This window comes from Lutjanus erythropterus, chromosome 11 (genome assembly GCF_056507025.1).
Source record: "Lutjanus erythropterus isolate fLutEry1 chromosome 11, fLutEry1.hap2, whole genome shotgun sequence".
In the NCBI taxonomy this organism is placed as follows: Eukaryota; Metazoa; Chordata; class Actinopteri; order Lutjaniformes; family Lutjanidae; genus Lutjanus; species Lutjanus erythropterus.
This window is the reverse complement of record NC_139327.1, coordinates 35,067,894-35,095,614: the sequence shown is the minus strand read 5'-3', so window position 1 is coordinate 35,095,614 and position 27,721 is coordinate 35,067,894. Positions and strand designations below refer to the sequence as shown.

At 39.7% G+C, this 27,721-nt stretch overlaps 1 protein-coding gene across 2 annotated transcripts; it reads left to right on the top strand.

Moving 5' to 3' along the window:
- Positions 1 to 74: 74 nt before the first annotated feature.
- On the top strand, positions 75 to 27,173 carry dtx2 (deltex 2, E3 ubiquitin ligase). Of its 2 annotated transcripts, XM_084730025.1 has the most exons (9): positions 75 to 665; positions 4,493 to 5,081; positions 9,319 to 9,377; positions 13,826 to 14,056; positions 16,938 to 17,005; positions 17,878 to 18,045; positions 19,665 to 19,826; positions 21,719 to 21,808; positions 25,640 to 27,173. In XM_084730025.1, exons 1-9 carry the CDS (start codon positions 356 to 358, stop codon positions 25,910 to 25,912), a joined length of 1,950 nt encoding a protein of 649 aa, XP_084586151.1. In that variant the 5' UTR covers positions 75 to 355; the 3' UTR covers positions 25,913 to 27,173. The 2 variants fall into 2 exon arrangements, with proteins under 2 accessions (XP_084586151.1, XP_084586152.1); XM_084730026.1 differs by lacking the exon at positions 13,826 to 14,056 and having other exon boundaries at positions 79 to 665.
- Positions 27,174 to 27,721: the final 548 nt, after the last annotated feature.

The following is a 27,721-nucleotide window of genomic DNA, read 5'->3' as shown; positions in this document are numbered from 1 at the left end:
TGGTTTGCTCCCACTAACGTGCCTAGAATTGCGATTTTCCCGACGGTCCGTGAAGGCAGCCGCAGAGGAGGAAGGAACCCTGGCAACGCTGCTGTCTGTCACAAAGCTAACGTTATCCATGTTCCTGCTAAGCCCTCTGAATGCATCAGCTTTGTCAACATGCACTTAAGTGTTCATCCAGGCTGTTTACCATCTGATGTTTGCTTAGTAGCCTCCTCAAAAGCGTGTTAACAAATTTACAAATGGCATTTTTTAACGAGCCAAGCTAGCCTAGCTAGCAGACTTTTTCTCCGTCGTAGCTACAATCATTTGAGCAGCTAACTAACCAGAACGAGCTGTTGTTAGCCTGGTGAATATGGCGATTGTTTCTGGCTCCTGTGCTCGGGTAAACGGGTCTAGAAATGGGCCGTCGGTGTCGGCTACACCTTCTGGATCCGTTGGACAATCTCAGCCCATGATAGCGGTGTGGGAATGGCAGGACGACCTGGGGTATTGGCGGCCTTACAGCGGCCAAGTGAGCGCCTACATCGAGCGGTGTCTGGCTCCGCGGGGCCAGCGAGGAGGAGGACCCGGCTCAACGAGCATCTGCCTCGGACAATCAGACCCCAGCCTGTCGCCTTATCTCATCGACATACCAAGCTTGAAACAGTTTCGACAGGACACAGGTGAGACTTTGTCACACCATATGATATGTAGTTAATACCTCCACAGTAACGTTTCGTCCGTAATCATTTTTTACTGTTGTGTTTCGGAATGATACAGTTATCAGGCCAGGCTAACAGATAACGCTAGCTAGTTAGCATTAGCTTCCACAGGCGCTGTTGTTTTGATGAGTGTTTACCATCAGAGGTGTCAAACTCATTCAGTTCATGAACCATATACACATCAATTTGATCTTTTGTGGGCTGAACCATTAAAACCACTGCATTACAACCCATAAATAACACCTCTAAATGTTTCAGTTTTATCGGTGTGGAGAAGTACATTCTTATTAATGAGTCATTTACAAAACTGATAACATACTTCTTTATTAGTCCCACAACTGTGAACTTTGCAGTGTTACAGCAGCAAAGGGGATAGCAAAATAGAAGTGTCAGTAAAAAAGTAATAAATAATAAATAAGGTAGATCTGCAGTGACTAATCAATTAGTTGCCAACTGTTAAATTAATCACCAGCTCTTTTGGTAATCAATAAATAGGGTTGGGTTATTTTTAAGAAGAAAAATTAAAAAATTCTCTGATCCCAGCTTCTTAAATATGAATGTTTTCTGCTTTCTGTACACTTCTTCAGTAGTAAACTAAATATATTTCTGTATTGACCAAACAACAAATGGATAGACAGATTAAAGGGATGGTTCACCACAAAATAAAAATTCAGTCATCATAACTCACTCATGCCGATTGAAGGTCAGGCTTAGTTCTTTAGTCCACAAAACACTGCTGGAGTTTCACAGGAAAACAGTGTTGCAGTATCTCCCAAACAATTTAAGTGAACGGTGACAAGTTTTCAAAAACAACTGTTAAGAAAAAATATATAAAAAGCCTCCATACTGTTCATCAGGCATAATCCAAGTCCAGTTCAGATGTTGTGCACGCGCATGTGAGTGTGGCTCCAAGCTAAGGCTCTACAGAGAACATTTAAGCTAAAAACATGCCGTAAGTGCCATCTTTCAAGTCAGCAAATATACTGGAGCTTTAGGAGACTTAAATTATGAGCAGTGTAGAGGCATTTTATGTTTTTTTTTCCACATTTAAAAAAATGGTCAGTATACACTTAAATTGTTTGGTAAATTTTGCTACAGTATTGTGAAATTCCAGCAGTGTTTTAGGAACTAAAAACCTAAAAAAAAAAATGTGTGTGTGTGAACTATATATGAACTATCCCTACAATTGGCAATAATTGTCTGTTTCAGCCATAAAATAAGAAAACAAGCAAGATAAGCAAAAAAAAAAATACTATAGTATAGTATGTAGGAACTAATGATATTGCACAGTTGAAATCATATTGCACCAAAGTGAAATACTAATATCACACAGTATGAAGTAGGGCTGCACAATATTGTACATTATGCAAAATTAACTTTTTGACTATGAAGATACGCTGATGGTGATCAAATGCAGTAACTTACTAACAAATATCTGATGAAGCTGATGGGTATAAATGGTGACTTGATGGAGAAAACAAAGTAAGTTAAGTAACTAATGAAATCAGAGGATTAACGATTGATCTGCAGTTATTTATACTTTGCAAAGTCATCTAGTTGGCTTGATTGGACCCTTTGACAAGCTGGTTCTGGCCTGCAAGTTGTATTTTTGACACCTATGGTTTGCATAGCTGCAAGCGAAGGATAAGGTTATGAAACTTACACAACTCTGTTAAATGCTTTTCTGTTAGCTAACTTGTCCACATAACCTTGATGCAACTCATCACAGTTTGCTTGCAGTATTGGCATATTGTTTTTCTTCTGTGAGCTCAGCTGACTTGTGTACACAAGTTTAAATGAAAGCCAGCAGAACTTGTAAAGTAACAATGAACAAAAGTCTTGTAAACAGAAAATAAGGCAAAATAACAATCAGACTATTAAACAGAAAAAATAAAATAAAAATGCTTAGGTTAAGCATTGGCATGACCTACCTACTGTCATATTATTCACTCACATGTCACAGTATAAATTAGGGCCCAACCAGTACTGGATTTTTTTGGGACTGATGCAGATATTAGTGTGTAAAAAAATCTGATAGTGATATATCAGCCAATATTCTTTATTCTTATATATAAAATCCCAAATGGATCTGCATTATATTCTGTAAAAAACATTGGACAGCCTATACACTGATAGATTTGAACGATTATGGCTTATAAATAATATATCTGTATTTTTAGGTCATGCCACCATATTGATATATATCTCGATATATACTTTCTTTAACATGCTGTGAATTCTCAAATAGTGCAAACATGATGATTTGATATGATGAAGAATTTGATAGCAATGTGGACAAAATCAACCTTGATATTGTGGCAATACTGTAGGGATGGAATAATCATCTGTAATGTGGATATAATGACTAAGTGGGTAAAGACAAATAATAGAACAGCTAGAACAGTCTGGCAAGTAAAGAAAATTACATCACTTTACTGAATGCAGCCTTTAAAACCAGGAAACAGCAACACATGTCATATAATGATAAGTCGACATCTAGTCTCTTACCACAAAATCGATATATTGCTCAGCTCTAACAGCTAGCTGTGCTAGTCAATAATGGGCCACGTACTATATCAAAATAATTTAAACAGCCTGGCCAGATATTACTGAACATTATGCTGTTCACATACCAAATAGCAGTGGCTCACAGGGCAAAGATCACATTACATTGCTACCATTCACATCTAACTAATTACGCCCATCCCTCACATATACTGATAACACCTTTCTGGGTTGACATGAAAATGAATACTGTTCAAATATTCTCTCATTTCATCCATTTTAGGTGATGACAGACAGACAGTAGAGCTTCTGTGCACCTGAGTTACATGCAGACCTTTTTCTACCCTGATTCTACCCTGTGTTAAGCCTCAGAGATAATAAAACAGCTGTGTTGATGCTAAAAAAACGGCTTTTTCCACACAGAAAATTGATCAGGAATCAAGCAGGGAAAGAATTGGGAGTGATAAGCGGAAGAGATAAGGGCACTGGTATCAATGAAACCTTATTAATTCATCATTATAATAGTTATCAATCATATGTCATCATTTAAGTAACATACTGAGCAATGAATCTCTGTAACCTCTTACAAGTCTATCACTCATGTAGAGACAAACAGTTGTAAACAAAGGTGTAGCTGCTGTAGTGTTCTTACAGACAATGTTAAGAAATGCTTTGCAAACAAAACCATGAAACAGCAGCATTAGCCAAACAACTTTACTGTCTGCCATGAGGGATTAAGCCTGCATCATGGCAAGGATTATGATGTTTACTATTATGAACCTTATATAAGGGTTCTCAGCTGTGAGAATTTGGCATTTTTGTCTGTCATGACCCTGCTGTGGGATTTGGGCTGAAAGCTTGAATAGTGTTGTTTTGATTCAGTTTATTCAAGAAAAGAGGGATACATGATGTGGATTTATTTTCAGCTGACATTGATAACCGATAATTACCTGTTTCTTTCTATTTTTAGGTTTATGTTTGTATATCATAAACTGCAGTTTATGCACACCTGAGGGTAAAACAGGCTCAGATGTAGTGATCAAAGATGGATTATTTAATGTTTCACACCTCTGACCAAACCAAATCTAACTGACGTCACTGTCACAACAAAAACAACAACAAAACAGTCCTGACTCCTCAAATGTTAATCTTTTTTTAATAGCAAAGTTCATCAAAAAACTTCCCAGATGTACTTTGGCTTCTGTAGAGTAAAAATTCAAATGCAATGCGTTGACATAATCTGTTATTGTGACCTAATGGAAAACATCTTTTTTTACTTTCAGGAAAGACACGGTCAGTACGTCGGTCCCTGTTTGCCCAGTCGTCAGGCCTCGGCAGTGGTGTTTACTGGGAATGGGCCAACGATGAAGGAGGATGGACTCCATATGAGACTCGAACCTCTATCCTTTTGGAGCACAGCTATCAGGCCCGTCAAGGCACGGCAGACTTGGGACCGCATGGATACAACTACATAGTGGATCTCACGTCTCTTGCCCAAGTTAACAAATCCACTGGCTTCAGACGGCAGGTCCGACGGCAGTGTAACCTCCCCTACCCCCTTGCCTCCGCTGGCCCCCCAGCCATCCCCTCGGGCCCCGCCTGCTCCTGCCAGCAGTGTCTGAGCCACAGCAGCACGGGACCCATGCCCAGCCGTTCACGGCATTCCTTTTCATCAGGCAGCCTGAACCGGCCCAGCCTCCAAGGGCCAGGAAGGGCTGTAGCTGCTCACCCCACTTCTGTCTACTCGCCGTACCCCAGGAGACCTCTGTCTGTGGGGGGAATGTCCTGGGGTAGCCCCTGGCCTCCCCCACCCTCTGGTAGTCAACTGTCTGCACCGCTTCTGACCAGCTCGACCAGTGCCAATGGGTTAAGGTTGGTATCTGTTGTTTATTTTGGATTGTGATTCAGCTTGCACTTTAATACATCGGCATTAAAGGAATAGTTTGGATTATTTGATGTGTGGTTTTGTGAGGCATTTGTCAATAGTCAGTCTGTTACCTGCAGTAAATGCTAGTCAGCAGGCGATGCAGAGAGAAGCACCAGCACGGAAACTTAGCATTATACTGCTGTGGACAGGGTCAGCGACAAAAAGTATTTTACCCCCTAGGTTTATCACTTTACTTTGCCAGCAGACAGCTTTTTCCAGTGGGAAACTGTCATTATTTAAGCCAAATAATGCTCTTTCACCTCACAGTATACAGAAGTTGCCACACTATTGCTGCCTCAATCTTTTAGTTTGTTAGTGTTGTGTGTTGCTTGACTCCAGTGTCTTAAAAGGATAGTTCAGATTCACCAAAGTCACACAGTAACACAGACAAACTGTCCTGCATGGATCCATTCTTGCAAAGCCCTCAGCACCTGCAAAACTGAGAATGAGAACAACCCTGTTACCCACAATTATCTCCAAGTCAGAGTCCTGCAACCCGACCTGCACCCATAATTGAACACATACAAAGTGACTCTTGACACTTGACACTCACTTGTGTTTTTAACTGGCCCAGTGTCTGTGCTCCTACAGCTGTCGATGTGTTGCCATAGTGATGATGACCCTAGCTTGCGGCTCTAAAAAGCTAATACTTTTTGAAACTTTTTACAAGCTGCAAAGCTACTAACAACAGTATTCTTACAGTCTTTAAGTACATAAAATTCCTCTTAGACATCCGACTTGGTCTTCAGTGATGTATCGTCCACAGTTTGGTTTCCTCCACTGGCTATTTTTGCATTTATATCATAAATTTTAGCTATCAGATAGTTTACATGGATGTCAGATTGAACAGTGACATCAGGATATGGGGTCAAAGGTTTTGTCTTAGGCTTTCACAATAAAATCCTGGTGGCTGATTTGGCTTGATATTACTGTATTATCAGATATAATTGTAAAAACTATGGCACAGTCATTTTAACTTCTGATTTCTGCAGCTCCATTTTTACCTGTGTCTACACCTGTGAATTTATAGAAATGTTTTTTAACTGACACATGCAAACATTTATCCGGTGCAGGAATCTTAAACAAACAAACTAACTGACAAACAAACTCCCACTCTCTGCAAGGTAAAATCACTGATTTGGCCCATGGAGTCTGGTTGGTTTGGCGAGAGTGATATTTAACTTACATGACATAGGGTTGTTCCAATATTGATACCAGTATCGTTATCGACCTCTGATACTTCTACTGCTGGTGTTATCGATGGGTACACATGTCTATGCACCGATCCCATATCAAGTAATTGATTAACCCTGAAATGTGACCCTGCTACTTCCCGGCAGCATCCCGTGCACTAGGGCTGAACGATTTTGAAGAAATATCTCATTTCAATTATTTTGACTGATATTGCAATTCCGATATGATTTGCCAGGACATACAACAGTTATATCACATCCATATAGGATCAGTAGCTCACAGGTATTAAAAAATGGCTTTTCAATCACGGTGGTATTTGATTGGTACTTGGTTCAGACCAATATGCAAAGTTCAGGTATCAGAATTGGCATCAAGAAAGAAAAAATTGTATTGTAACATCTCTGATATAAGGGCAGTGCCAACCAGCATCTACTGTGCGCAATACACTGACATTTGATTAATACCTCATCAAACCCACATCAAATAATTTGAATTATCCCTTTAAGGTGATGCTCTGGCTCAGTTAGCTGTTTTAGGATGCTTCACATGGGCCCTCCTCCACCCTCCTCTTTTCATTTCTCCTTCGTCTTTCCTGTCTGTCTCCACTTTGACCTATCCTGTAAAACAGGAATGACAAAAGATGATGTGTAGCTGCAGCCCTGCAGAGACATGTTTGTTTTGGCTCAGTTCCCGTGACTCTTGTCTGTGTCATCTCCAGCCTTCGTTCTTTCTTTCCGCTCCTAAACTGTTTTCAAAGACAAATTGCTTACTTAAGTGGTGTAATGAATAAGCAGTTCACTTACAGTTTCTCAAGGCTCTAATTTTCTTCCACATTAAGTTTCATTTAGTGTATTCCCAGCCACTGCAAAGTAATAATAGGATAGTGAAATGCAGGGTGTTCTTCATCTACTGTAGCACGAACTGGTCTGTTTTATGAACTCATCCTTTTCATATTTGCAGTCATTGCTCACACTTCTCTGTGATTACTCTGAAAGGTGTATCTATTGAGAACAAATGGCCATGTTTATTATGCTGCCTAATAGAGTTCCACCCTTTTGGTATTTATATTTGTTTTGGCCCAGTTTCAGTGTATTATTTTTCAAGTTATTTTACAGCTGTTTATGCTAAACGTTGCATGCTAGTGCTGATAGATGCTGTGAAGCTGTGGAACTTTTAATAGTGTCACTTTTCTCACTCCACGCAGGGACTTAATTATGTTGCATGTCATTAATGCAGTTACTGTTAAATCTCTTATGGTGCATGTATGATACCAGACAGCTTCCTTTGACCGCAGGTTAGCTGATGTCAAAAGGGCATCAAGATGTCAGTGACACATTTCCTCCTATTGTGTTACCATGTCCTCTGTATTTGTCCTATATGCTATCTGTGAGGGTAAAACATCCACATAATGTTTTTTTAAGCTTTTTTTTAATGTTATTTCACATTTCAAGCACTTAACTTTCTGTGAATTTTTTGTGCTCTTGTGTTTGCAGTCGGAATGTGATTCCCTGTTCACCAAAATTAAGATAAATAGGATTAATGTAGTGCTGAAACACTTCGTTAGTTGATGGGTTTTATTACTCAATTTATGTAAACAATTATACTGAAAGTTGGATAAACATTTAGCCTGAGTCATTTAGTAAGAAAACATGCCAACCGTTGGCTGACTTCATCTTGAAATTGTAAGGATTTGCTGCTTTTTGCAGTTTTACATTATTGTAAATTTGATATTTTTTGTTTAAAACTCTTAGTCTGGGAAATTCTGATAAGGGGTGCACAAAAAATATTGTGGCAGATAAATTATCAGCAGATATGGGAAGTTTATATCACTATTTACTATTATATAGTGTTGGATTATGTTGGAGCCTTTAATTAGAGTTTTTAGCAAAATTCTCTACAAAAGTTGAAGTGTGCTCATGAAGTTTTTTGATGTAGTTTAAAAGAAAAAATATATGAACATGTGAAGAGTCAGACCTAGGGATGTTAATTATGAATCATTAATCGAATTATCCTCATTAAGAATTTAAGTGATTAAAAATGTATTAATCAATAATTAATAGATAGTCTAGAAATGGCAGTTATTGTGCCCCATTTCACATTGTTTTGTCTGGCAGAGGTGTTTGTTGAATAAGGAAAAAAATGAAAATGGGGGGGGGGGGGGGGGGGGAGAGAAAATAATGCTTTTTGCATCCAGTTAACTAATGATGATTAATTGATTGTAAGCATTTTCAACTATAGGTTAAGGAAATGCACAAAAATTGCAACCTTTGTTAGAACTGTTCTGTTTTTGTTGTAATAGTGACGCCTTTCCTACCCTGCAAAAACTACAGAACTTTTGTTCCTTTTAAAATACAAAAATGTGAACTATTAGTTATCTTATTTGTATTGGCTGTGAGAAGCAGGTAATTACCGGCTATCGGTATTGGCCGAAAAGAATCCATATTATGCATCCCTAATTCTGAAGGCCACTTTTACTACTTTTTGTCATTTTATAGACTCGACTGAAGAAACAGTGAACAGTTAAAGAAGTAAAGGAAATAATCATTAGTTGGTTTAGAGCTCTGGAAATGGCACATTTCTTTTCTTTGAAGGCTTGAGGGTTTTTCACAGTAAACATATTTGTTGGACCATATTCACCAATATATTGGGTGGTGTTGAGTCATGCTGCCTAGCTGCGCCATGAACAGTCAATTTTAAGTTGTTATTAATCAATCTCAGAACCTCTTAGTCATTTGTTGGCCAGTCTGGCAGTGGACATTATTTCAGCTACTTAAGTAAAGATAAATAAAACTTTGCAGTTAATTCACAGGCAGGTTTTATTTTCTCGTCTTGATCTGGAGCCAAAACTATCCCTAATGTCACCATCTAATTCTGTGAAGTGGACTGGAAACTGAAATCATTCTAAGTCTTTGTTTTGTTCCTCCTGCCCGGCTCATTGTTGCCGTTTTTACTGACTGAATGTCACTGTCCTTGTTTCCTGTCCTGCAGTGTTCCTTCCATCTCTGTGCAGCTGAATGGATCCACCAGTGTCAGCTCTGCCCTGGCAGGTAAACGGGTCACTAACCATCCATCCTGACTGTTACCTCTGCTCTGTCTCTTCTGCACCACACTTTTGAGTTGGTTGCAGGTTTCATTCAGGGAAATGTTTGTGGTTTATGTGCCTTCTTTTTTGCTCTGCATTTGTCTTGTGAGTGTCAGTCTGTTTAGGATCAGCATGCCACAAAAAGAACACACCCCAAATGTTAAACAAACGTGAAAATAGTGGGGAAGATTATGTCCTTTTTTATTCTTTAAACCACAAGAGAGGCTTCCATTCAACAAGAAGCAAAAATTGTATTATAGTTTATTTTTATTAAGAGCTGACACAAGTTTCTACATGCTGTTAGAAACATTTGGTTGCAAAAGTAGGACTACCTCCTCAGCTCCACCTGAGACTGGTTTTTGTGTGATGTCTCAAGGCTAAACAACACAATAGATGGAACGAGTACTACTAACTTCTACACAACACCCAAGTGGAACACATTGATTAAGATGACTTGAATGTCTGACAAATTATTTGAATGTTTGTCAATACCAAAATTTTGACTGATCCCAGTACCCAGTTTAGCATCATGATACTCAATACCAACTTGAAACTTGAGCGTACAAATAATGGTTAAAATAAAATCAAAAATACATGGAAAAATACAATGCAGAGTTATAGAGGTATAAGCTGTGGAAATGTTTCCTGTCTCTTGAATATAATGGAACTAGGTGTGGCTCAGCTTGTGGCACCCAAAACACCAAAAAGTACATTTGAAAAACTCACCAGCATCATCTCTTTCCAGAAATCATGACCCGGATACTCAAGAAAATCCACAGACCCTGTTGTGAGAAGCTTCATGTAGGAACTAAGCATATTTTCTTTCTAGAAAAAATGGTTTTATACCAAAACGGTGGTTCTCATGACTCCTTTTAGGGACAATACCCTGTAAGGCTCTTAAAGCGATTTTCACAATCTCTGTTAAATTTTATAAAAAATCTAATTTTCAAATCTTAACATTCAAAACCAATCCATCAATATGAATATTTTTACAGTTTGTTGCATGTTTCCTGTGCCATACAGATTCATTCTGTGTTGCTTTTATCAGCTCATCCTCAAAGATATTTGGATTCTCCTTTAATAAAAGGAAAATCAGTCAATGTAACACAAAATCAAATTTGTCTTAACATAAAAAAAACTCCACTTAACTTCCATAGAAGTTATTTATAATGGATGGTATGTTTGTTGTGCCTAGCTCCCTGGTGTTAACATAATGCAAAGCCATTTTTTGTAATTTCATTATATTATAAATATCAAACAGATCTAAGAAAATCAGGCCCGCTATGTGGTGATAAGATAGAGCTATTTGAAAAGCTAACACAGTCAGGTACGTGTACATCAATAGATTATTTTCACGCAGAATGAAGCAGAAACAGTCATCTTAACAGCTGTATCCAATAGAGAAATGGTTTATATAAGAGCTAACAGCCTTTGAGTAAATCATGGTGGTAACATTGAATTTCACACGTATAATTTACAAATGAAGTCATGTTTTTCAAGCTTTGATTTTTCTTCCTACCCGCAATTATGTAATTTACAGTGCAGTGTGTTGCTATATGCCAGCAGGCTGATCTATAGCAGACAGGCAAGCTGTAATTGTCATAAAATGGCAAAACTGACATGCAATCATTCTGTTTCTTTCTTTTTTTCCCCTTGTTGCACACTTCTAAAATTATAGGCCTAACTCATTTTCTTGGCTGTGATAAGCTGACTGAATCAATACAATCAGCATGCAGGAAGCTGGAGGACCAGAAGCTCATTACTGAAAAGCACCGTACCGTGACTTTGGTGAATCATTTAAAATGGAAGGTCACTCATGGGGTGTCTTCTCCAAATGTACAGTTTTAATGATCATTAGTCAGTAATGAGAGTTGGTGGTAATAAGTTCTATCTCTTATGCACTGTTTATTTTGCCTTTTCAGTATTAAACGCGTGCAACAAATACCACTGCCTCCATGACTGTTGAAGGGAGGATTGTTCAAAAACAGAAATTTCACCTTATAGTTTTAATGTGCATGTGCTCAAGTTAGTTTTGAGGTCACTGAGTTTTGCTACCACTTTGCATTCTGGAAAATGTGGCAGCGATTCTGGGAACATTTTCAGGTCTGGGCCTAACCGTCCACTGAAGTAAGCTACTTCAATTTTCACCTCATCAATTTGAGGTGAAAAATAGGCTGTGCAGCCAAAGTGCCAACGATGGAATAAAAGTGAATGCTAAAGTATGAAGTGGCCCTAATAAAGAAGAGCCATAAAGTCTGCCATTAGCCACCATGAGCTACTGTTCAGACCAGGACAAGTAAGGCTTAGGGGTTTAGGAATTACGTCTGTACAATTAATCATAAAATAACCGAAATCGCAATGTAGCCAAGTGCAATATTCAAGTCGCAGAACCAGAACCAAATCGCAATTATTTGATAAAGGAAAAATGTGAGAAGAAGCAGCATTATAATGAAGTACCATAGTGCTGCAGAGATGTCTTGACCTACAGACCCCATTAAATGTCACACCATCATGATTTTAATAGTTCAATTGATCAAAAATAACCATTCCCACTCATCATATCACATATCGAGTCAAAAAAAATCACAATATGACTTTTTTATTTAGGAATTGTGTAGTTGTTCAACATTTCATTTATATTTAAAAACTTTTTAGAATTTAGTTGCTTTTACATTTCATTTACACTAATACATTTTCTTTTTTTTAAATGCAGAACTTTTGGTGTGTTTATGTCTTGTGTCAACACTATTCTGGTATTTTCAAACACCTAAAACAGAGACTTCTGGAAAAGCTGCTGACAGGAGAGGATGACATGATAAGATATTGTCATGATGCGGTAGTATTGCAATTTTAAACATATTGCAAAATACTGAGTATTGCAATAACATCTATTGCGACATAATATGATTTAAAACTTTTTAAACTACAAATTATGTCCCCAAAGAAAATTTTTATCAGTATCTGTTATAGTGAGTTCACAGAGAAAAGTTTTTTGTCTTGTGTTACTTGCGCAAGTTTGTCCGCTGGATCATTTTGGGAACATTTGTGGTTTAGGTTTAGTTTGGGGGTTTGTTCACCCCAAACATCCAGGCGTGAGCAACTAGTGAACAGACAGGGAGCACCAGCCGGCAGGCACCGGCTCTGTTTGTGTGTATTTGTGTATCAGCTTCTGACATAAGTTTTTTTTTTCCTGTTATGTCCCTCCAGTCTCTCTTCTCTGTGAAGTAACTTTAAAGTGCATTTCTCCTTCGGTCAGCAGTCAACATGGATGCAGAGACTAATTAGCTTACAGTAAACACTCAAGCGAGGTCGGCTCCTCCGTAGGTCACTGCTGCAGACAGGTTGAGAAGCGAGAGCGAAGATGAATCCACTTTTTAATCCCAAAAGTTTGACAACAAACAATTCCACATCAGAGCAAAATCCAGTGTGACTCCTCCAGAAGCTCCAGTGTGCCCCCAGCTCTCCTCTCCTCTGCCCTGCCCCTCTTCTCTGCCCGGTCCTCTCCATACAACACTCGGCAAAAGCCCCACGATAGATGCAGATTTTTTGCTCGAGTTGAATATTTTTAACTTGCATGGCATGGTTGGGTACCAGAGTTGGTTCTCTTAAAGGTACCAGCTGAATTACATTGGTATTACCAAGTACCAGTTAACGTTAAAAAAATTGGGGACAAATTTCTGCACCCGGGACCGTATCTGGATGAGAGTAACTTAGACTGTGAGTCAGGGTATCCATGAGCCAGAAGCTGTTATTACGGATAGAGTACTGAAAAAAGGTATCGTTGGGTTCCTGTGCCGAATTCCAGGTACTGCAACAGTTCAAATGTTCACCGTACCCAAACCTAGATGTAGCCTTAGATGGTCATGCTAAATCTTAGATCTGCAGTGCCTAGTCTGCACTGCCAAAGTGTTCACAGGGATTGTGGCTGTCATCATGTAAACCATTGCTCATAGTTTGCTGATTGATTGGTCTGACTTGCAACTTCTCTGCACCATCAATTCTCAGTGGATCTTTTCCAGACTCCTAAGATAACTTGTAGTTTTCACTTGGCTCGTGAGATTAATGCTTTGCAGCTTTATTCATTAATCAAAAAAAGAAGGTCCGGAGGATAAGAATTCTGGTTCATCGTCAGTGAATTAAGAAAACATATGTTAAACGTGAACAGTTTGGTTTTAATTTGAAAGTACTTGATGCTGTCTGTGTGTGTATGAATGAGGGACACAGTGGAAACATCAGTTGCTGCTACATTTCTCATACCTTTGATTTGTTCCTTTCTACTCCTGCATATCTCCACTTGCTCTCAACCCTCACCTGCTCCACTCTGCCCCCCGCCCCCCCGTCCCACCTCAACCCCACCCCCACCTCTACCCTACCCTACCCTACCCTACCCCACCCCACCCCACCCCGCTCCAGGCATGGCCTCCATTTTGATGTCAGCAGTGGGACTCGGCGTGCACTTCACCACTGCCCCCCTCCCTCAGCAGCAACAGCAGCAGCTACAACAACAACAGCAGCAGCAACCTGCTCCTTTCTCTCTTCCTCCTCCTCTCCTCCCCCCAGCCAGCAGGCCCAGCAAGCCCCACAGCAGCAGCAGCAGCAGCAGCAGCAGTTCAGTTAGGAGAGCAAAGAGGCAGCACAGGAGAGGTAGCTACCACGACACCTGCCCTTCCTCCACCTCTTTTTCTCCACGGTTCTCTTTTGGTCCAGTTATCATCACCACAGGCTTGGGGAACATTTCACCCTGCATCAGCTCACTTTCATTTGTCCTCATGTGTGTTTTCACACGGCGCCGCTTTTGTGTCAGGTGAAAGACGTGCTGCTGCCACTGCTTTTTGTGCAACTGTCAAATAAGGAGATAAATCTGGTCGATGTGCTCTAAACTGACTTTAAAATCAGACTTGTCTCACTGACCTTTCTGCTGCTACCCCCTCCAGTTTCATTCCATGTGGTGTTGTCAATATCAGCTGCTTACCCACCATGAAATCCTGCATCTCCTTGCTTATTTTCCAGTAGAGCTGCAACACTTAATTGAATAATCAATTATTTGTTGACTGTTGAACTAAATGTCAACTATTTTGATGATGAATTAATCAGTGGTCTGGTTTCTTTACTCTTTTATGACAGTGAACTGAATATCTTTGGATTTTAGACAAATCAGGACCTTTGAGGACATCATCTTGGACTTGGGGAAACACTGAACAACATTTTTCTCCATTTTCTGACATTTTATAGACCCAACAACTAATGGATTAATCAACAACGAAATATAAATTGTTTATCAACAAATCATCATCTGGATGCTCATTCACTTTCTACTGCCGGTGATCTGCAGCCATATGTCCCAGAAGCCACTGCAGTATAGCACTGCAACTTAATTTATTAGTCATCTCAAGTGTCGGCTCTGTTTGCTCTATACTCCAACAACAGTTGGTATCTCAGTCAGTTTCTTCCTTTTCCTGTAAAAGCGACATATATTCATATCTTAAAGCAACTACAAGGAACTTTGATATTTTGTTGATTTTGAACACCCCTGTGGACAAAAGCGGTATGGTTTCCACTATAATAGCCACAAAATATAACATTAAAAATGAAATTATCTTAATAAAAATATCGTCCTGCTTCTTTTTAACAAGCTAATGTTCACCTTGCGGTAACTTTGCTTGGAAAAGTACTTAAAGTCGCTTTCGGCGAGGGTTGTTACACACGGCAACAGGGCTGCAGCTAATGATTATCTACATTATTGTTTAATCCGTCAGTCATTTTCTCAAACAATCAATTAGTTGTTTGTGCCAGGAAATTATGAATAAAGACCAACATGACATCTAAAAATGTCTTGTTTAGTCCATAACCTCAAGATTTAAAGTTTACTGTCATAGAGGAGTAAAGAAACCAGAAAATATTAACATTTAAGAAGGTAAAATCAGAGAATTTTGACATTTTTCTTTAAAAAAATGTTTATCAGTTATCAGAATAGTTGGCAATTAATTTAGTAGTTGATGAATAATCAGAAGTCAGAAGCTCGCATGTAAGTAACATAGTACATGTACACACAGTTCCATGAGCAGGACAACAAAGTTTTCTTAGTCAATATAGCGCACATGGACAGTCGACTACATTTATCATCAATGCTGCCTGAACATCCACGTAAAAGTGGTGAATTTTCCCTTTAAAGGGCATACTGAAAACTCAGTACTGAACAAAAAGCAACAGAACAGTATGTGTTGTGGTGATCTTCATTTCATTGCTGCTTCTTTGTTTTTTTTTTCATCATGACCATAAACACACACCTCCATTCTCATTGTCTTCCACTTTTAACTTGAATACCTGCACTTGAAACCAACAAGGGTCACGTCAAACATAAAACGCGTTCTGGAAACTTGTCAGTGAACATATTTGTTTTTATCTCTCAGCTGTGAGAAAATAGCTAACCTCATAACCCTCCAAAGTCTGGAATTTAAGTGGAGCTGTCTCGTGCAATAAACTCAAAAAGAGTCTGGAAGTTGAACGTTTAGTTAACTTTCGCAATTTGGTTTCCTAAACAGACTTGACACTCACGCGTGTGTGTATGTGAGAGAATATGGTAGTGATCTGCAGTAAGTGTCTGTACCCATCCCTCACGCTGCTCATCGTGGTTCATTCTCTCATCATGCATTCAGTTTTTCTCTCTGTGGCTTTATAGTGTTTGCATGTTCTGCATCCTGTGGCCCTTTCTTGATTTTAGGATGTATAATGGATGGACTCAGGGTTTAGGGTTGGTTACCAAAACATGGTGCCATTTTGGGGCCGCATTGCAACGCACATTTTGGTGCCTCATTTTGGTGCCTCATTTTGGTGAAACTGAAATGCCAGAGCTGTCAAATATTGCCCTCTGGTGCTCCTAACAGATGTTACAAGCAACGGATGCATCACGGCACGTGCCTTTGCCAGTTAATATAACAGTTACTCTTAGGGCTGGGTAATATATCAACATCATATCAATATCATGATATTGTTATTTGGTAAAAGTGTTGTCTTTTACTGGTTTTAAAGGCTGCATTATAGTAAACCTGAGAGTCTTCTAGCTTTTCTGTTAGTTGCTTTTACCAACTGAGTCATTATATCTACTGATGATTATTATAAGACATTAAGTCATAGTGACCAGCCCCAGTTGCTCTGATGGTAGCAGGTAGCTTACCGTTAGCTAGTAGCTACCTTACTTAAAGAGCCTAAAGTGTAAATGTGTGAAGGTGGCTGTATTTCACTGAAAAGGATTCAAAATGGGAAGCAACCACTACCCAACCCTACCCATTTAATTGTACATAGCAGAGACAGAAAGAGCACAAATCCATAGCTTCTGTGGCTAATGTTGGCCTGAAATCCTAAAATGAGATTGTGAATTGCCCGATATTGTGGAGAAAATCATTTCATCTCGCCTCACCAAAGTCTCATCTTTTTGTGTGGCAGTTTGTTGGACTCGCCATTTTACCGTCTGGCCTGTCTCAGCTCATTCATCACTTTGTGTTTTCTCTTTTTATCCCTCTTTTAGCCTCCACTCAGAGACCTGAGGAGGTGATTCAGCGCTACATGGAGGTAGTGGCTGGAGTACCGGATGAGGTAAATGTTTCATGGTCAGGGTGTTCTTTTTTTTTTCCCTTTTAGAAGTCACAGACATAAACTAAAAAGAAAGGGTTATTTGAGGTCCTTTTGTGCAGGCAACTGTGCCCATTTTTAAAGTGAGATTGTGAACTGACAGTGGTGTGTGTCATGTAAGATGCAACATAAAGACTTACTGTCACAAAAACCTAAATTATTAATTGATTTTTTTTTTTTTTACCAACTCAGCACAAATCAATTAATCAGTTTGTGTAAATTTTTTTAGAACAAAAAGTTAAAATTCTCAGATTCCAGCTTCTTAATTGTAAATACTTCCTGGTTTACTCCTTTATAGTCATTTTAGGACATCATCTTGGGCTTTTGGAAACACTAATCGATGTCTTTCACCATTTTCTGACATTTTATGGGCCAAACAACTAACTGACTAATTAATTAAGAAAATAATCAAGAGCTTAATCAACAATCAAAATAATTGTTAGTTGCAGCCATAATACCAGTATAATAAATGATACTCAATACCTCTTTTGATACCACGGCAAAAAGAAAGAATTACAAGGCACAGCAGGAATTTTTTAAAAGTTCTTTATTTTTAACCTTCACTCAGTGCTGGTACAGGAAAAGTAATTGAACACTGTCTGAAATCTTATGAATGAGCATGTAATGTAATTAAGGAATATTAAGGCATTTTGTATCTTTTTAAACACATAATATATAAAACATGTCAATACTTCAATACTTTCAGGGACCTTATTTTCAGTGCAGTATTTTTATAGATTGTTCATACGTCAGTGTACTGTGCCCGGCCTGTAACTGGAAAAACAGTCCATTTTTATGTAGTAATTGTGTCACTGAATTCCCCGTTTCCCTCTCAGGACTGCATTATCTGCATGGATCAACTGTCCAATCCATCCGGCTACGAGACACCCTCCACAGAGGAGGGAGGCCAGAGCATCCTGCCAGACACCGTGGGGAAATTCATCAAGTGTGGACACACCCTGCATATGCTCTGCATGCTGGCCATGTACAACAACGGAACAAAGGTACAGAACTGCTACACACTGCATGCCAGCTATTGTATTTTATTATGTGGACACACTGTTGGCAAAGTTACATTGTGATGTGCGGCTGTTATATGGACAGATTCATCTGAAGTTTCTCTATTGATGTACCACATGACTGTGACCTTAGTTTAACAAAAGTCTGATTAATTGTCTTAAACAGACACTCTACCCCAACATCAAAACTTTTTATTTTTCTTCTCACCTGTAGTTCTATTTATCCATTTAGATTGTTTTGGTGTGAGTTGCTGAGCTTTAGAAATATCTTCCAGAGAGACGTCTGCTGTCTCTCAGACATAATGGAATCAGATTTCACTCGTGGTGCTCAAACAGCCAAAAAAAAAAAAAAAAACGCATCTGGAAAAACTCAGAAATCATGATGTGGTTACTCAAGATAATCCATAGACCTTGTTGTGAGCAGTTTTATGTAGGAGCTAGTTTTTTTTCAGCAGTAAGATCATCTGGAACTACTTTGTTTCTACTAGACAGAAAGTTGCACCAAAACCAACATGAAACTAATAACCTCTAACCAATAACCTCTTATCAGTCAGAATTTATCAGAGCTCACACAGTTAGCTTCATTCTGCGAAAGGACAAGGTATTACATGACACGAGTTACAACATCAGATTTTATTAAGAGGTTAAATAATTAATACGAAATTAGTTAACATACTTTTTTGCCAATATGGATGTGAAATTACGCTCAAAATGGTCTTAAAGTTCAAAAATCTTACATGTTGAAATCTGCAGAAACCGTGTACAGTTCAGCTCAATAATAACTGTCAAGGTTCATAGACAAAATGTTTTTTTCTAGTCTCTAGTCTTCTAGTTAAGCCAGTGGCATTTCCTGTTCCATAAATTAGGCTAGTGGCTATCTGACTTTCCCTCTACTTATACCTAACAAATTGCATTTATTATTTATACTTTTTCTTACTCACCGATGCTTTAAGGCATTTTCCAATTGAAAATCACTGCTGAGTTTCAGTCTGCATGTACATTTTTTCAGCCAGACATAAATGAAACTGAGCAGCTAAATTTAATACTGTCATAACAAGGGCGACAGGTTAGCAGACTGAGCGCGGTGCCAAGCGTTCAACATGTTTCCTGAGTATTTAATCAGGTAATGTCATTGTTTGCGTGTGTCATGAGCTTTGTTTGCCGAAACAGAAACTGTGACACAGACATGCCATGGAGTTTTCAAAATAAAGGCCGATCATGAAGACAGTGATATGGAACGATGGTTTCAATTTACACTGCTGACATTGGATCATTGATCATTGAATCAATAACATGAATGGAGCATGTGGTTTTTTAAAATGTGTAGCCTGTTTAATGTCTAATGTTTATGGCTTTTTATTGTAGTGGAATTAATTTCAGGTGTCTTACAAAAAACTAAAACACCAAATAACTGTATCATATGCCATACAAACAAGCATCAGTGAGGCACTGGTTGATGAGACCAGAGGTGTAGTGACTTGCTGAGGGAAGGGAACACAAAACAAAAGTCTCATCAGTGGATCGATGCGTATTAGATCAGCGCTCACCTGGTTTGTATTGATCTCTCCGGTTTAAAAGGCTCTCTTGTCGTGTTTCCTCGTCAGGACGGCAGTCTGCAGTGTCCCTCGTGTAAGACAATCTACGGAGAGAAGACCGGCACTCAGCCTAAAGGCAAGATGGAAATTTACAGCATCGCCCAGTCGCTGCCGGGCCACCCAGACTGTGGAACCATACAGATCATCTACAGCATACCACCTGGCATACAGGTACACGCTGCGCCACCACCTGCTGTTCAATCAAGTCTTCATTCTGAATTTATTTCATTTTCTACTGTGAATTGGCTCTACAGATATCAGAACTCTACATAAACTATAAAAGCCGTAAATGAACAATACAAACATTCAATTAAATGGATAGTTTCTTATTTTCTGTGGTATTTTTTGGTCATAATCACGGTCAAATAGCACGCCCACCACCACCACCCTCCTAGCAGCAGTGCAACAGTGGAGCATCAACGCTGCCATCGGAGGTGTGTCACCATGTAGCTGGGAACGTGTGTGTGCTGACCAGTAACTAGTGTGTTCTAGGGCCCATCGTAACAGCTTGCACTGGGGCCCATCATAAATACCTTAAACAACTGCACACTGGTATTGAAACTTTACTTGGTATCAGCCAGTCTAGTAGACTTAGATATTGAAATTACTCTTAAACTGACATTTATCTCGACTGTTGCATGTCGACATCATCAGATATTCTTTAGAATCACAGTTCTAACGAGGTGTTGCATTGTGGGTGGTTTGTTCAGTTCAGTCTTTATTGTCTTGCAAGAAATTTGATTTGTATCATGGCAAAAAACAGATGAAACAATAAAAGATGTCAGCCATTCAAAAAAAATTATTATTGGCGTTTATAGCATGTCTTGTAGAGCTGGCCAGTTTTAAAAGTGCTCTGGCCTGATTTCACTAGACATGGCTGCGTCACGTTTGCAGATTTGCAATCATAAAAACAAAAACAAAACAAACAAAAAAGAAGCTATTTAACTATGTAGCCTACTTACATAGGAGCACAACAAGTAAGGAAAAATGACCAAATCAACTAAATCTGAGCAAGTCAACATAATCAGGTGAAACACCTCTGAAACGCTGCTGGTGGGGCACGAAGCCGTGTGGAGCGTGGATCAAATCTGTGGTGCAGACGTAAATTGCTCAGTGATTTCAACAGGTTAGCCTTGTGTAACCCGCAAGAGTTTCTGACAACTTGTGTAATGTGTTTACCCGCCACAGAGGAAATGAGCTGATTGCACCTCCAGACGTGTTTTCTGTAGAAATTCACCAGGAATTAAATCATTTATCCAGAATCAGCAGTGTTACAGAATATCATGATGAGGAAGTTGGGGGAAAAAAACAAAAACAAACAGGCCCTAACAGCTGAAGAAAATCATTCTGGTTCCATGAGCCTGACAGAAGAGTGTGAGTACGTGACTGATAGATGAGCTACATAAACGTGGGAGTTATGTTAATGAAAGTATTTAATGTGTCACTTTCATGAGAGAAGATGCTTTAAGGACGAGGGCGCTCTTTGTCTTCTTGGAATCGTAGTATCTCAGGGAACCTTTCCCATCAGGACTGGTCTGAAACTGTTAACTGTTTTTTTTTTCCAGAAACAGTGTGCGTTGTCTTATAATCAGGATGGTCTTATGTTTGGGGCAGTCTGGTACCTTTGAAACACACGTTTGAAATGAGGAAGCTGAACATAAGAAATGATTGCAGGAGAAACTGCTGTCTGGACTGAAACGTATTCAGAGCTTTTTCCCCCCAAACAAGTTTTTAACAGATTGATGTTCAGGCTCGGCGGTGGAAGAACATTCTCCTCTATGTCTTGTGTGTGTGTGTGTGTGGTTCACAGTGTCACCCTCCTTTGTCACAGTCTTTTGGGAAAACCTTAATGTCTTCCTGTGTCCTGCTGTAACCACAAGTGCGGATAAATTGCAGTGAAGATCTTAAGTTGCATGAACTCAAGAATCAGATTTGTATTGAGCTGTTGGTTTACTGTTAATCTCCACAACGTGTTATTAGATTACCTCATTGTTCCATCTGATCTCTAGTATTAAACTTTATATGTTCCCATTCATCAGTCAGTGTTTGTTCTCCTTCACCAGGGCCCAGAGCATCCCAACCCAGGACAGCCGTACACCTGCAGAGGCTTCCCTCGCTTCTGTTTTCTACCAGATAACGACAAGGGCAGGAAGGTAAGAAGCATTTAACATCTCACTGCTGGGACTGAAGCTACACTACAGACGCTTGTATATGATGTGGACAGATCATGGATATCAGCATCTAGTGTAAACCCTAACCACATGTACGAACTAGAGCAGTGTAGACGTCTGCCTGGTGTGTCTGGTGACGTGTGTGTGGGGAAAAGAGAGTGCAGAGCAGGCTGTGTGTCAGGCGTGTGTGCGTGACAGTAGTGCAATGAACGGGAGACAGTATGCAAGTTACAGTACAACCAGAGTAGACAGGTTATATTGAGACAAACCTGTAAAGCGGATATTATTATCGCTTCTCATGCTGTGTTTGAAAAAGATAGTGGTAGCAGGGATAGATGATTTTAAGCACTGGCTCCAGGGGCCACAGAGCCCCTGTATTTGGTGGGCAAAATCCATTTTGGTGTCCCAAATGTAAACTTCTGTACCAGAAAATGAAATTTAACACCACTTAACACAGCCTTAAAGTACAACACTGGTTAACTGTTGCATCTAAGATGTTAATCCGCCACCCACTGCTAGCAGGAGCTACAGGTGGCGCTAATGCCCGGATGTAAATCAGAGAGATGGGGGCAAAGACTTGGAAAACCAGTGTGGTTTGGCTGTATATTCTGTTTACAACTTTTTTTTTTTCTATCTAGAACTCAGATTGTTGAACTATGGCACAGAAACTCAAGCTCTCTCTAGTGCTACACTGATGACTCTCCTAAAATTTAAAAACGAAATAAAGATGCTAATATGTTTAAGAACTGGTTCCACGGGTCACCAGCCCCCTAAATTTGATGACCAAAGAGTGCTGCCTCTATCTCTGTACAATTAACCATTTTTACAAGGCAGTGTTATATATTTTTTTTTATAGTATAATGCTACACACCGTGTGTATTTTATAACATGTGCAGTTATTCTGTACAGTTATCCATATATCTGTAAAAAGTGAAAGATGTATATCATGTATATAGTGTGTGTGTTCGAGTTGTTTTTATTTTTTATGTCATTCTGTGATATTTGGCAAAATTTGGCACAGATTAATCAAACATGAACAGCTACTTCAGTGGGTACCCTAAAACCCTTAAAAGTACAGAGTTCAATATTCTACCTCAGTGATTTTGTATTGAGCCTTGAGTGTACATTAATTCCTGTTGGCAAGTACATTGCCCCGTCATGCTGACCAAAAAAGTTTCCCAGTCTATCGCCTCCATAACTGATAAGTTAATTGACCGGCATTTCACTGGCTGGCTGACATGGTTGAATGTGTTTAAAAGACCACTGCTATAATGTTCAATTTAATGAATACAAACCACAGTTGTCAAACCGTGGCGTGCAAATCTGGACAGGAACTGTTCCACAACATTAGTGATGTAAAATGTCAATTTCAAAGTGAGAATGAAAGAATGAATAAAAGAATCCGCCAGTACTGACATGACCACTGAGTGAGGAGTCAGCTGTCAGCGGTGGTAAAGAACAGAGCAGTCAATAAAATAGACTTTTCAAAAATTGCGAATCATCACAAACACGAGAAGTCCCTGAGAATACAGTCATAAATGTGCACAAAAAATATTAGGCTGATGGGTTTAGTCGTATACGAGATTAGCGACAAACACGACCAAACGCATGATCCCCTCCGGCCTTACACAAGGTGGAGATAATAATTAATAAGTTCAGTCAGAGCAGAAGTAGGGTGGAGCTGTAGAGAACAACCTGACACATCAGGTACATTCTGCTCAGTGCTGTTAACACGTGACTCTGCGAAATGCTCCATCAGGCTCGTAGTGTTTCACTGTGATTTAATTAAGAACATTTTGTGCTCATTTTAAAGTTGTGTTGTTTCCATGGCGAATTAGGAGCTCATTTCCTGCTTGCTGGCGACTGCAGCTGCACACTTCAGCCTCTATAAATAATCTCTGATGTAATTCACTAATGGAAAATTGGATTAAATTATTCCAGTTGTAGTTTTATCTGTGCTGTGCCTCAGACTGGCCTCCATCTTCAGAGTCCCCGGTGTGACGTTCCCCGCAGAACATGGATTTCAGATCGGACACACAGACGGTCCCACGGTGCAGTAAACAGCAGGGGCTGTTTGACAAGTTAAAATCAGAGTGGTGTTTAGGAAACACTGTTAATTTCCGTCAATTAGGCAGCTTATTAACAGTTCCACTTTAGTTAAATTGTTTGTTTGTAGACTGAGGTAGATCTGTTCCTGTCTCTAATGGCTTAAACCAAAGTTTCACCAGTAAAACTGACGTCATCAGAGTTTCTTACACGACACACTCACTCCAAAAGCAAACTGTGTTTTTCATGAGTTGAAGTAAAAGATCTGAGACTTTTTCTGTGCACAGAAAAAGGTTTATTTCTCATTCTGACGGTGGTTAAAATCCGTGTTAGTGAGCACTTCTTCTTTGCCAAGATAATCCATCAACCTGACAGGTGTGGCATATCAAGATAATCCACCTCTGTGGCAGAAAGAGCTGCTGATTAAACACACTCAGATTATTGTACTGGTGTGAATTGGACTGATCAAAATAAAAGACAACTCAAAAATATGCAGTTCTATCTTGATAAAAGACATTTATTAGGCACTGAACTGAAGGTGAACTATGGCCGTTTCATGTGCCCCATTCTGCCCGATTGCATATTGAACATTTAAGTTGTCAGCTGTGTCGTAGGAAAAATAATCAAAGACATTATTAAAGATTATCAAGTCTGAATCACATTGCCAGATATCAATAATAAACATTCTTTTCTGAAAAGCATTTTATAGTGGATTTTTTTTAGAAAAAAACTTAATAATTGTGTTTTACAAAATTTTGACTTGGATACCAATACTGAGTTTAGTATCAACACAGTCCCTGTTTTTCCACCAGGCACTTTCTGTTTCCTGCGGGTGCTGTTATATTCTCTAAATGTACAGTGGGAGTCGGTGTTCCTTTTTTACTGGCCGTTCTCTCTGACACTACAGAGCCACTGTAGTTTAGAAATGACCTGCAGCTGCTGCTAGTAGCCTTGTGCTCTTTAGCTATAAAATGTTTTAAAAAGCATCAAACAAGACCTCCAAAAAACTTTAGTTTAATACAGTGTCCCTGAGCAACACTGTAATACTCGCGACTTTAAAATATTCCATTTGAGTGAACAATTTGCACGTATTGCGAGGCTTTGAAGGGTGTTGAGTAGGAGGACCAGGCAGAGTGGAGCTACAGGGCCACCGCTCGCTGAGCTCCGTCGATCTGTGCGGCAGAGAGCCAAGGGCTCGCTTCTCCACCTTCTGGAGGAATAAATACTGCAAACCTCAGCAGATTCTGCTCTAATTTGATGAACATAATTTTGAACGCACAGACATATACAGAGAGGGTAAAAAGAGCAGAAACTGGAGACAAATAACAGAAAGAACTGGAGTCTCCTGAGTGCACAGCTCATTCAGACTTAACTGAACACAAACACACATCCTCTGCGCTGCATGTGGTGAAGATTTGCTTCACTTTCTGTGCAAACACGCCAGTATTGACCCACAAGTACGGAGCGTTGAGACAATCTAATACCAAACTGTTTTTTTTTTTTAACTAAAAAGCATTGAAAAAGTACCTAAATTTTAGTGTCGGGTGCAACAGTAGTTGGTCAGATACCGCAGCTCCAACCCTAAACAGTACTGCGCAGACTCTGGCTCCACATGACGTCACCAGAGTAAGAAGACAGAACTCGTATTTTAGTTTCATTTTTGAAGAGGAAGTAGAGACACATCGTCCGTCTTTATAGACTCTATGGCGTAAAGGCACTGTGTGACGCAGTGGGTGATGTTTTGCTCCTTGTCTCTCTGTTGAACAGGTGCTGGAGCTGCTGAAGGTGGCGTGGATGCGACGCCTCATCTTTACCGTGGGAACGTCCAGCACCACCGGCGAGCCCGACACGGTGGTGTGGAACGGCATCCACCACAAAACAGAGATGATGTCCAACCTGTCGGGGCACGGCTACCCCGACCCCAACTATTTGGACAATGTTCTGTCTGAGCTGGCCTCTCAGGGCGTGACAGAGGACTGCCTCAAACCTCCAGGTGGTGGCGGCGGCGGCAGCAGCGGTGGCGGCGGCTGCAGCAGCTAGGCCACAACTCCAAGCTTCCCACGATTCCTCTCACTGCTGACCACTGAGTTAACCCTTCAAACTCCACCTCTGTGTCCAGGCGGAGCTCCTGCAACCTCTGTTTGTTATCACATTATAACGTCAGCGTCTCGTGGAGCGAGCGAAGGGGGAGACGTGAGCTGAATGGAGGCGTTGAAGCTTCTTTGGAGGAGCTCCACGACGTTCTTGCTCATCACATTTTCCAGGAGACAGAACTCAGAAAGAAACATGGCTCCTTTTACTCTGAGCCTCTTTTATCAAACCTCCACTAACTGGAGATTGCGCTTTTGTTTTGTTTTCGTTCTTTTTTTCCCATCAAGAGCCTCATCTGTATCCCCGTGTCCAGCTGCCATGGGAATGGCAGCTCACACTGGGGATAAAAATCTCATTAAGCACTTTAGTTCTGACAGTGCATTTAGCTGAAAAGATGTGTGGTTTACTGGTAAAGGGCAGTTAACTTGTGTTCAAATTGGGAGGTTATGCAATTAAAGTGTTTCTGCTGAAAACCGTTGTGTTTAGCACAAAGACACACTGAAACTTCTAGTAGCAAAGTGAGTATATATTAGCCTATTTGATGAGAAGAGGCAATACTTAACTGATGTAAATAAAAAAAAAAAACAAATGAATGAAACAAAAAATATTGTACAAAATTAAAAAAAAGAACCAGTTGTGTCCACAAATGTCACTCGAGGAGAATAAAGTTGTGTATTTTCTAACATTTATCACTAATTCTAATTTGTTCATCTGTTGTTATATTTTATTCTGTAACCTAATTTGATAAACAGACGTCTAATGCACTCACAGTTGATTTTTTTTTTTCCATGTTTTGCAGGAACTCTTTTCTGCAGCCATTGTTTTATGTCACTTGTTATGTTAGAGTCTGTGTTGCCATGTACTGTATGTCAGAAGGGACAAGGTTACATCGTATATAGCTTGACGACCTCAATCCTTTTTGTCCGAACAGATGGGAAACTTAAAAAAAAAAAAAAAAAACAACCTCTGGTTAAGAACATTTTACAGTGTGACAATCAAGGTCATCGAACTCGTCTTGATTAAACAAGACACGTGAAGCCGCGGCGAGCATGCTGATGTTCCCGCCGGCCGCCGACTCACCTCGTTTATTCACATGCATTATTCTGCTCACAGTACTGCAGTACAGTCGCTGAACTGAGTCTTGACATGTATACAAGCAAAACTGAAAAAAAAGAAAAAAGTCTGCAATAAAGAAATAAGGCAAAGTGAACCTTCTGTTTTGTTTTTCTTTAGCTGATGAAGTTCTGCTTCCAGCGATGTTGCTGTGATGTTTGGATCAGCTGATCAGCATCATGAACAGTGTGTGAATGAATCTCTCATTCTTGAGAGTATTGGGGGGGGGGGGTACTGTAGCATTACAACCTGAGGGCGCTCCTGCTCCTCTTAAATGGCCTCGTATTACACGGCCGCTCACAGAGCTAATGGCTCTCAGAAGATGGCTGCCTGTAGCTTTATAGATTAACCATCATCAGGCGCCTAACTGTGTCCTGACCTCCAGAAAGAATACAATCTGAAAATCTGCAATAACTCAGTAGATAAAACAAGGAATGGTGATGTTTTAATACTAGAATCTTCTTGCTTAAGCTGAAACCTTCAGTACAAACTACACTGAACCCAAAACAGATGACATTAAGTTTAATAACTAAAAAAGTGTAGTACATCATTAAAATTCAGTTTATGTATGTGTTTTAAGTGTTTGTCATTTTCAAATGTTCCAGTAACCAGTAAGGATGCAGAAGGCTCTGAAACGCTCAACAT